General features: G+C 34.0%; 1 protein-coding gene across 2 annotated transcripts in view; it reads left to right on the top strand.

Moving 5' to 3' along the window:
- Positions 1-12,583, top strand: part of SPoCk (secretory pathway calcium atpase) — a 285,771-nt gene that overhangs the window by 148,363 nt on the left and 124,825 nt on the right. For both annotated transcript variants that reach the window (XM_089592313.1, XM_089592314.1), the window contains exon 10: positions 208-378. In XM_089592313.1, coding sequence (XP_089448439.1) covers positions 208-378 — 171 coding nt within the window. The remainder of the gene's footprint in view (positions 1-207; positions 379-12,583) is intronic.

The following is a 12,583-nucleotide window of genomic DNA, read 5'->3' as shown; positions in this document are numbered from 1 at the left end:
AAATGTTATGTCTGATAAGTTGATAGTTTTTTTTAGACTTCACAGATGTCATTTTACACATTTGTTGGTGAATTGTTTTTTGGAGTTCTTAAACTATTTAACTACCTTTATCTCATTTTATTTATATGTTAAAAAATTTCATTACCTAATGGCATAAGGCAATGCAAGTATTGTTGATAATTTTTTTGTTCTCCAACAAATTTACAGTGATTGGCTTAGCTCGTGGATCATCTTTACAGGATCTAAGTTACATTGGCTTAGTTGGTATACGTGATCCTCCTAGACCACATGTACGAGAATCCATCACGGCTCTCATGGCAAGTGGAGTTAAAATTAAGATGGTTACTGGTGATTCCAAGGAAACTGCTGCAGCTATTGGTAATCACATTGTTTTATAAAGTACACACATAGACATTTATAAACATGCTGATGAATATGCAGAACTTTAGAAGAACAAAAAGGTGTAATAAAATCAATTGGCTTAGGAGCACAATAGTGCACGTATAATTCTGAGAGCTTGCATGTTAGAACACTCATACTAAAAGTTGATCTATGAAACAAACAAATGTGCTGTATTTTTTATTCGAATTAGTAATTTGTCACCCTCTAATTTACACACTAAAATGTTCAAAGTCGAATAAAGGTGGTCTTGTTTATATATTGTGACGGAGGGATTCCCGACAAAGGACGGTAGAGACGGTTATAGGTTGTATCCCGTTTATTCGAATAGATCGCGAGGGAGCACTACAACTGCCCGGAAGCTCTATCAAATCTTAACTGCCGTCCACTGTCGTGGTACGACCGTTTTTCCCAGGCCCTGGCTCCTCCTTCGAATTCCTAAGGAATTGGGAAGGGGGGGGGGCATTGCCTGATACCTGGAGCCAATCCGAGCTTGCACACTCAGAGAGCTATTCACAACGGAGACGAGTGATGCGCAGTACGCATACAGCAGAGTACTTGAAACCACGTAAGATGGCGTGACGCCAGCTTTTGTATCGTTGCTGCCCCTCTCGTGTGCTGTGATGTAGTTTCCCAACGCATAGAGTAGCTGTCCTACCGTATAGCAGTGGAGGCATGTTTTTTCAACGGTTCTGTCACTGCTATACGCCGTGACAAGTTATAACTGTGTAGCAAGGTGCTTTGTACTAAGTATATCGCACGTATTTCTTTTGTATTCGTTGCATTGTAATATACTTTTATTTAACTGAGCATTACGTTACTTTACTTCTAAAAACTGTGCCATATTTTCTCATAGGTAAATACTGTATTTGCTATATTCATGTATGTAAATAGTCTGGTAGGCCATAAAAGTGATTTAATAGTGACGAAAGTTACTTAATAATGACTAAATGTATACTATTAAGTATAATTATAATATAACAATGCTTTCTTTCTTTGAGAACACGTTATTTTAGAGGATCGCCAACGTTGAGAGAGCAGATGGTTAAAATATTATACTTCGAGTACTTAGTACAAAGCACCTTGCTGCACAGTTATAACTTGTCACGGCGTATAGCAGTGACAGAACCGTTGAAAAAACATGCCTCCACTGCTATACGGTAGGACAGCTACTCTATGCGTTGGGAGACTATATCACAGCACACGAGAGGGGCAGCAACGATACAAAAGCTGGCGTCACGCCATCTTACGTAGTTTCAAGTACTCTGCTGTATGCGTACTGCGCATCACTCGTCTCCGTTGTGAATAGCTCTCTGAGTGCATCTGAGTGCTGACTCGGCCTTGGTACCTGGCTATTGTCGAGCGCTAAAAAGCGCAAGTCACAGGCGTTGACCGGATACGCCAGGCCACGTCCATGACAATATGAAGCATTTTTTCATGGGCAATAAGTCAATGAATGATATGTCACTTGTTTATTTGTGTTCATCAAAATAATAAACACATAATTTTTAACTTCAAGACGTCTGATGACTACAACTGTCCATTTTTCAAAACAATTGAATGTTTTTTGACAATACGACAGTTATAACAGTTAAACAAGTCTTTAGCTGCCTTTTGAATAAAATTATTTTTGCTTTCTTTTTTGAATCATGCTCCTTTAATAACGAGTGAGAAGTAACAATATGTTACATTTGTCTTTTTAATATTGGATAGGTAATTAGGATGTGAGTAAACTAAAAGTACGTTATACAATGATTTTGTAGTTCCTAAAAGAACATAGTTATAAAAAAAAAAATTAAATTCAATTTAAAAATAAACTGTTGAAAAATTTGTAGTGTTTTGGGACGACTAGAAAATATACAAAAAAAAGGTTCAAATTGTTTTGTTTTGATTAAAGTCCAAACAGAGTATTAGTAGACAAGTGTGAACTTACTGCAAGTATCAGAAAGGGTATAGTAAATTATTAAGTAATTATAGATAGATGGATTCTAAGTGTTTGATTAGTGTGATACTCTAGTATCTTCAACGAAGTCTTAAAAGTTGTAAAGTCCGATATCTTTGTAGAAGATAATAGTGTATTAATACGAGGAGACATGCAGTTTTTTAAATGTAGAAGTAAGTTGATTTAAAACAGAGAAAGTAATATTTAGTTATCAGTAGCAAGAGCAAGTAACTTTTATTGGTACATGATAACACAGGGTTTATAATGACAAAGAGTTTACACTGTAATATGGGTAGATGACGGAAAAAAAAGAAAGATTTTACTTCTATACGTACTAATGATAACTCTCTGATATAATATATTGTTGAATCCCACTGTTGTTTAGACTGGGTAGACCATTTTATTATAACTAGTTGGGTAGACTCAGATCGCTTACCACTTCACTTGTTAGTTTAATAGAGAAAATAGATAATAATTCCGGATCCAAACATCACATTGCAAAGAAATTTATTTATTTATTTATGATTAGAAAAATATAATGTTTAATAAAAAGTTTCGTGAATTAATAAAAAATACCATAATAAAAATTTTTACATGGTAAATTAAAAAAAAAACTATCAAAAATCAAAGATAAAAATAGAATTCTCCTTAATAGTGTACACTGTTGTAGACTAAAAGAAATTGTATGAGGAAATATTTTATAAAAATGTTTCACTTAATCTTAAAATTTTAGGTTTGTTTGGTAATCAATTAAAATTGAAACTTGATTGTATACATATGCTATGATTTTCTCATGAGCAATATTCTGTTGATGCATTTTTGCAATTGTTAATTGCTAAATATTGAAGTACTATTATTTGTACTGCAAATTTGTTTGCCTAATTATTGCAGCCATATGATCTGTCTAAATTACTTAATTCATGTTAAATGGGTTATTTTACGAATCCGTCGTAAGAATAATCACAGTACTTCAAGAAAATAAAATGTTTGGATTCCATCTCAGCTCTTTGGTTTTTTCGCAAGAAGGTTGAAAGGGGTGGGAGCTTTATAGACAAAACAGAAGGGCTCGTAATTAAGGCAGTGGTAATGATGAAATTATAATAAAGAATGCAAGGGGACTTATTTGCACTTTAATCTGTACAGTGAATAATAGTATGCATATAACGAATCCTGTTTACACAAATTTCTATAGATACGCAATTGTGCATTTTATAATTATGAAGGAATCAAGAAAATTTATTCGTATTTCAAAATATAGTATATCTGACCTATTACACTTGTATAAATAAATAATCCATTTAGCTTTATATTTTCAGAAATTACAAGATCATATTCAGGAGTCAAACGAAAAATTTAACCCAATGGAACTAAAAATAGTATCACCTTTATGAGAGAGGGTTAAGAGGTGATTGTAAAGAATAAGGGGATTTGAGGGAAGGGTTCTTAAAAAATTTAAACATAATTTAATGATGAACAACCTAAAAAATTTTACCTTATATTAAAAGGTGTCTAAGGATGGGCTAAGGTAAAAACGAGGAAATGATGAGTGGCTGAGAAATGGTAGAGGGGTCTCCAGAAGGTTGGAAGGGGGTAAAGGGAATGTGGAATGACTCTGAAATCACTCTACTTTTTAAACAGGTAGTGATGAAAAATAAATGATGCCCGTACAAAATGTAAATAAATCACTATTTTCTCGATGTGTGTTTGATAGTGCAGTTATTGTCTATGATTTTCTTTGATAGCAGGTGTATCCATTTGCTGAATAAAAAATGTATGCTCTCTTATGGCCAAAAATAAATCGTGTATCCCTTTTAACCAACGAATGCAGACTTTTTTATCTTTGATGCAGAACTATGCCAACAAATAAAATCAGCTTATGCAATAAAGTGTTTGGCTAATATAATTATTTTTGTGTTTATATACTTGCAAGCTTGCTCCAACGTATAGCAAAAGCAAAAGAAAGGTTATCGAAGGTAAGCATGTACAAATATTTCTTATCTTCACACATGCGTCAGCCATACGCTAGTCTAATGATTTTTCTCACTACTGACAATGAGCTGTATAATATACTAATCTAAAATTTTTTTTCTTAAACACAGGTGTACATGTAAATTGATTAAAGCAAGTTACCAAAAAAAAACCAATTATTATATACTTGCCCTCTCATCAACAAAAGTGGATCACGAAGTAATTGAGAGAAGAGCTAAAAGTTTTGAGCCATCAATGTAGTCATCGTAATTAGACAAAATCCAAGAAGCTTGCTACATAATCTTCCTTGTAGTGAGAGAAGAGCGTCTCTTTCAAATGTTGGCTACTACAGCGATTTGTGACATCAGTTTCTTTTTTTTACGCTATTTTTTATACTTATGCGTACTATATGGTGCAGTGCATTACATATCCACATATACGCACGAGTTTAGGAGCTACCTTACTCATACTAATGCAACTCTGAATCCGCATTTCAACTAGCGCTTCCTGTTCTCTTTCCCTCATTCTCTCTTTCTCTCTCTCTCTTGGAGATCTGGGTGCGACATCGGATACCAATGAGCAGTCTGCTCTTCCCGCTAGCTGTGACGAGATTAACAAGTATTTTTTCGGGCTTCACCATGCTGAACCATTACGGGACCTGCGTCCATTTGCGCGTGTGTCTCCAGATAGTCGCTTCTACTTTTCACATGTTGCACCGGGAAGTATTCTGAGGGCGATTAACTCGGCGAGTTCGAACGTGGCTGGAGCTGACAATATACCATTAAGCTACATCAAAGCCTGTCTCACTGTGATACTAACGGTACTAATGCACATCTTCGATTGCTCGCTGCAATCATGTGAGTTTCCTGAAGCTTGGAAGCTGGATTTGGTTCGTCCGGTGCCTAAACGCAAACTGCTGACTGAGATTGACCATTTGAGGCTAAACAGTCTGGTTCCGGCTGCCTCGAAGATCCTTGAGGCAGTAGTGGTGGAGCAGATCAGGGAATATGTTGATCATCTTGATTTGCTGGATTCATTCCAATCGGGCTTTAGAAAGCATCACAGTACCTACACTGCTCTTATCCGGATAATTGATGACATACGCGAGGTAGTGGACAATCAGCATGTGACCCTGCTGGTTGCTGTGGACTTCTCACAGGCCTTTGATTGTGTCCACATCAACCTTGTATCGGAAATACTCCAAAGAATGGGATTCTCCGATTTGTCTTGTGGATGGATCACTTTTTACTTCACTGGCCGGCAGCAGGTGGTCTTGGGCGAGAGAGGTGAAAGATCACGACCTCTTGCCCGTAGTTCGGGAGTTTCACAGGGGAGTGTTCTTGGCCCACTAATCTTCTCTCTTTATATTAACGATGCGCCTTCCATTTTGAAGCACTGTAAGTATCATCTCTACGCCGATGATGTCACAATCTATATCGACGGGCGCTATTGTGACCGACCTCTGCTGGTTGACAGGATGAATGACCATCTCGACGCACTCAACTGGTGGTCCCTGGCATTTGGCCTCAGGATTCGTCTTGGCAAGTCCCAAGTGGCTTGGTTAGCTACGCGCGGCTTCATAAGCCGCTTCCGCGATGACGGCCCACACACTGTGCATATTGGTGGTGATAGTTTGGAATGCGGTGATACGGTCAAGATTCTTGGTGTTACCTTGGACCTATATCATCGCTGAATGTGTAACAAGTATAAAAGGACATTGGATGATTATATTTTTATGTGCATATTTATCACTTTTCGTAGCCCAATAATATGAAATTATTACGTGAAATTCCACACCACATTACTAATACTACAAAAAAGACTATTGAACTAATCGCGATGACTATTAAAAAGAAGACTTTTTCTCAGCATTCAATCTTATATCTGACTTATTAGCGTGTAATGTTTTTCATTGGAACCCTATACGCTCGGGTTGACTCTGAATAGAGACACTTATCGATCAAGCTCTTGCAACTTAAATAAACTGTATTATACATGTGAAATATAACTTAATATAAGAATATCGAAGTTACTTTATTGCTGTGAAACGTTAGTGGTTATGAGTTTGTCAACTGCCATTTGGATTTGATGAATTGCCAAATCAAATAAAAAATTGAATAATTCTTGTGCATTAAGTGCATGAGTTCGAGTAATCCAAGGAACAATATTTTTATGAAAAATTCGTGCTAACATATTCTTAATATTAAAAAAAATCTCTATAGAATGTAGTTGCGTATGTAACGACAGTAAAGTAAGATTTATCTCTCGCTTATTATTCAAGAAGTATGGAATTTCTCAAATGTGCTTGAGGATTGTATGTCTAAAATCAAGTAGTTGCAGTTACATAGGTATGAGTCAGTTATGACGAAGTAAACTCTGAAATGGAAAAAATATAGCATTTATGGGATCGCTACTTACATCGTCAAAAATTTACGAGGGAACTTCTTTCATGGATTCCACCCATTATTGCCGTATTATGCCGGACGAGTGAGAAAAAATGCCAAAGCATTGATTTAATGGTCACTCGTGCACGTATCGTTGCTAAAACAACGGCATAGTATCCCATAACTAGAGTCAAAGTTAAATCTTTCACTATAGTGGTATGGTTAGCGACACATTAAGTAACAGTATTGACAACAGAGCGTTCAGCAGTCACTTAATCCCATCTTTCTAATTTTTAACATTTCTTTATCGATTATATCTTTCTTTATACTAGGACAGAAACTCCTAACAACCATCTCAAGGATTATACTATCAAACTTAATCTCGAATACCTACCACAGATACATGACTTACACCAAGATTTGCTCATGTGTATCAGAAAAAATTGTTAACGATCTTAAATTATAAAAAGCGGTACATCATACAGTAAAGAAGCTTCAAGTAGGTTCTTAAGTAAGGCTTGCGCTTCAAGAAGGTTAAACGAACACTTACATTTAATCGAAACATCTACGTGTAGTCATACATCAACTTAATCAGTTAAAAGAGAAAATTTGCAAGGAATGAGTTGAAAAGAACCTTTTTATGAAACTCTCTAATAATACAGTGTATAGTAAGATTATTTCAACCGAGCGCAAGCAAGTTAACATCAAGCTTGTAAGTAAGTGGTAAATGCAATACGGTCTAGTAGCTTATGTTGCATGACTAAATTTTTATAGCTTTTCCATGTGTACCAAGAGCATAGTGGTAGTAAGGCTAACACATACACTGAAGAAAAGCAGCCATCGTCACTATCATTATTTGGAAACAGCTACTACACGAACTTTAAGGTGGTTAACTAACGCTGTGTAGCAGATTCAACTACACGCTAAAGTAAGAATCGCGTAATGCCATGCGCGCGCAAAACACAAATGAATATATATCTTCCTATATTATTTAGTTATTTGTGTGGGGCATTCCACATATCCCCCCACAGCTACCCCACAGACACCTCACAAATTAGCTGAAATTTGACTAGTTTCATCGCTAATTTGACATTTTCTAACTTTTTCCTTAGACCCCCCACAGCCCCTCCACAGCCCCCCACACAATTTTGCCTGTCCCTCCACAGGCCCCCACACCCATTTTTCTTACATCATGTAATGTACACTTGTTAAATGTTATTTCTGTGTTTTTTTGCCTTTCTACTTAAATAAATAAATTATTTTTATTTTTGCATCTTGATAAAGACACATATAATTGACTATGAAAAAATAAGGGTTTCTTAAAATATAAACCTATATTATCAAAACTTTGACCTTGGAATTTGTTTATTATCAGAGCAAATGCCACGACGATTGGAAATTGTTTATAATACAAAAAAACGGTTATGTTGAGGAGTTTACTGTGTCTAAAGTTATTCTTGAAATGAAGATTCTATTTCCAATTTTTTCTCCAGTTATTTTTTCTCCTTTTATATTATACTGTAATAATTTTGTGACTTGTAAATGTGTTCCATTACAAAGTCCATCTGATATACTTAAATTTCTCAGTAACATCACTATTGTACCAATTTTTAGATTTAGTTCATGAGGTTTTTATCCTTTACGAATATTGTTCTACATTTGCACCAGAAAATTTAAATAAATATCATCGTCTGATTTTTTAACACCTTTGTAGGTTGCGTTATCTATACTATAGTAAGTTTCAATTTCTCCAGTTAGTTTTTTTAGAATTTTACCATTCAAATAAGAGGTGTTATCGTTATGGGATGTAAGTATAACACTATTCATCGAACAATTGTAGGTATTAGAGAATATTTCAGAACGTTCATAATTTGAGATCCAATTTTTAGGAATGTTTAAGGTTTTTGTTTCCCCTTTCCCAATTTTTAATAATAATTTTGAAAATTCTTTATCGTTAGAACGAATATTGATTTTTAATTTTAAAATTGGGAATAAGTTCCATAAAAATGAAGATTTAATAGTTTGTTCAACTATAATTTTTCTATTACCGTTTTTTATCTCTGGGAGAATCTGACGAAAATCACCTCCTTAAATAATTAATTTACTTCCAAAATATTTTTCAGTATTACATAAATCTCTTAACGTTCTGTCTACAATTTCCAATGCTTTTTTTGGAATCAGTAAAGCCTTATCCCAAATAATTCAATCAACTTCTCTTAATTTTTATTTATCTTACTCGAATTCTAAAAATACACTTTCTACATTATTAAGATTTAAAGGAAGTCTAAGAGTTCTATAACTGATCATGCCCTTTGGAAGCAAAATTGATGCTGTGCCAGTCCATGCCATTGACATGATTTTTTTATTTTGAGAAATAAAAAAATAAATTAACGTTTTGTATAAATAAGTTTTTCCTGACCCTCCAGGACCATCTATAAAGAAAATATTGTTTTTTTGTTTGCAAATAATATGAAATAGATTTTTCTGGTCATTATGCAAACTTTTATACATCGAGTTGAAAATTTCTTTGCTAAAACGTATTTCATCGTCTATATCTTTTTTTTACTCTCCATTTTTTTGGTGTAGGTAAATTAAAGCATCCACATGATTTATCTTCTGATTCCAAAATTTAGTTAATGTGTAAAAGAAGTAAATTATCTTTATTATTAAGCAAACCCTTTGTAAAAAATTCTTTGTATTTATTCCATATTTAATCACCTTGAACGTTTTCTAAAATTAAAAACCAAGCAAAAAATTGTCTTAATTGATATAGAAACATAACAGCAATTGCTGTTTTAAAAATATCATCGATTTTTTCATCATTGTCTATTAAACCCATTGTAATTGCAGTATTTTAAAAAGTTTCATAAGTTATTGCTTTATATGTTCTAATGTCTTCGAACGATGTTGAATCAGTTACTTTATTTAATACAAGTTTTAAAAAAACTTTCCATGATCTTTTGGAGATACAATGTTTAATTGACCAATTGCAATATTTTTTATTATATTTTTTCTTTAAGATTAATTTTTAGTTTGAGATTACTATTTGAATTTCCAAATGTTTGAATATTGTTTTTCGAGAAATCAACTATAACGTGAAAATTAAATAAATCTGAGAAGCTTTTAATTTCAATACTTGTACTATAAGTCCCATTTCTCGACATCATGTTAATATATTTGTCACTACTTTTTACATTTCGGTAATAATTGCATCCTACTATAAATTCATAATAATCTTATTGACTTACAACATTATTGATTACTAAAGAACGAGCTCCCATTTGGAAATCTTTGTCACTATACAGAAAATGAGAAACAGTTCTAAATAAACAATTTTCGTCCCCTTTTACGCTAACTTTTATATTAATTATTTTTGAAAATTTTAAAAATATTTAGTTTGATTTTAAATTAAATTTTACTAATACAAAGTACAAACGATTTTTCTAATTTACAGTGTGGAATACTGGAAAGAAATTATTTCCATATTTGTCATTGAATCTGAAAATGAAAAATCTTTTCTAACCACTTATATCAATTGTTAAAATATAGAATGCATAATAGTAACAGAAATAATATAAGGTATATGTTATATAAAATTTAAATAATTTATAAGCGGTTAAAGTGGTTTAAACTTTTTGTTGTTTAGAATGTAATAAATAAAAAAATAATGTTTACCTTTTTCCTCTAAACATAACGGAGAGTTCTTCAAAAAACTCTCAACGTACTACAACAGTACCATCTGGGGAGTGTGGAAATTTACTGATAAATATATAACTATTGCTTCACGATGTAGATCAAAAACTTTTCTTCCTCACAAAATTCTGGATACCAACCTCTACCTACTAACAGATGAAATTTAAAGACTCTTCTTTTTTGTTAGAACAGTAGGGGGTTGGCGTGCGGAACGCGGAGGGGGGTGAAGTCCTACTAATATATATATATATATATATATATATATATATATATATATATATATATATATATATATATATATATATATATATATATTGCGGGGTCCCGTGATAAGGAAGGGATTCGAAAAGGACGTGTAGGGCTACGACCAGGTGCGACGAAATGCGAGGATGGTCGAAGGCAATTAGCGGTTTTGGCGGCTTTGAATAAAGAGGGGAATGGTGCGATAAAAAGGCGAGTACGAGAAAAATCGGGAGCCTTTCGTCAACGAGCTTGCCAAGCTCAAGCGACCGTTCCAGCCTCTGGTAGAGCCATCCCAGATCGTCATTGCGTGCCTCGCGGGTGATTAAGTCGAGACCATCCCGTTACGTCCTGGCTGGTAACAATGAGTAAGAGGAATCGTCATCGAATGGTAGAGTGTAGCTTGCGAATCGTTTATTTACCACGATTTCTCATCGTAGAGGTAATAAAACCCTTAGCGGTGGCCTCGCAGATGTGCCTCATCTCATACCAGGGGATTTCGATTTAACTTGAATAGTTCTTTTGTCATACTGTGCAGTTGAAATTTCGAGATCCTGTTTGATATGGCGTTGTGCTCCTGTTTTGTTTAGAAAATTACTCACTTGGATTGGATTGTATTCAAAAATAAAATAAACATATAATTATATTATAATTGATGTTACAATACAAGTGCTAGATTATGCAAAGTTATAAGCCGTTTGTAAAGAAACAAGTTTGTTTAGCTCTAAGATATTATAGGAAAACGATTTTTAATTTACACATTGCGTCGCGATCACAAATTCGCTATTAAGTTTATTTTAATTTCTCTACTTATGATTGATGTTCGGGTAAGTTCTCGGGATCACTGGTCATTCCTGAACGAACGGATTTAGAAATGCGAGATTAATTTTGTTTTCTTTTATTTTGGTTACAACAAGCGATTATTACCCAATACAATTTGAGCGTCATTATATTTTTTTATTTTAAGATATTGGCGAACTAATTTAACTATAAAAAAAGATCACGCGAAGAATTGTGTAGTGAGATCCTTTGATTTTTGGCACTAAGGAATATTTTGCTCCCGACGTTTTGTGAATCATTATCGAATTATTAGTAGAGACATTGCATAAGATATTTTTGTAATAAATTTATAAGTTGTCGCATTAAAACTATTTGTAAGTACATACACACTAGATCATGTTAATTTACCAGTACCTCTTCTTGTACAAGAAACACCATACAATATATATGTTGTTATTTCGGTGGAGATGTGTTGATAGACATGGTCCCCACACAGCTGCCCCCACAGCCCTCTTATCCACAAAACAAGAGAAATTTTTTTGTTTCTCAGTTAATTTAAACAAACAAAAAATTGTAACCCCTCACGTCGCCTTCCACTATTCCTCCACAACATCCCTGGTAAATTTCATGGCCCCATACATCCCACCACTACCTCCCACAGAAACTTGAAGTATTTCCAGAAGACGTTTTAATTATTCTGTTTTAACAAAAATATGTTACAGAAAAGTACAATAGGTAATTTTCTCACCATACAACCCTCCCTCACATCTCCCCACAAAAATTTAGAATGTATTATTAGTGAGCGCGTAGTGGCTTAGTCTGCTAGGTCATTGGTTGGCACGTGGGAGACCATGGTTCGATTCCCGGCCAGTGCGACTATTTCGGGCAGATACCTCTGTTAATTTTTACATTTGATTTTTTACCACTTAATGCTCCTTAAGGACGAGCCACGCAGTGCTTACAAGTATTACTCTTTTAAAGACGTATAGCTCTATATTAAAATTTAAAAAATGAATTGTAAAGATACTTTGTCGTAGGTTTAATATTTATATATATATATATATAACCCCAACAGCACTTTCACCCCCCCAAATTAACATAAAATGTTTTGTTAGATCACTTTATAGGGAAAATAGGGGATAATTCCCTCACGCTTTTATCAAAAAATTAAAATTTT

Source organism: Copidosoma floridanum, unplaced genomic scaffold (assembly GCF_036245765.1).
Source record: "Copidosoma floridanum isolate Cflo_tuat_1 unplaced genomic scaffold, Cflo_Japanese_pri ptg000016l, whole genome shotgun sequence".
NCBI lineage: Eukaryota > Metazoa > Arthropoda > Insecta > Hymenoptera > Encyrtidae > Copidosoma > Copidosoma floridanum.
This window is presented reverse-complemented; position numbering and strand designations above follow the sequence as displayed.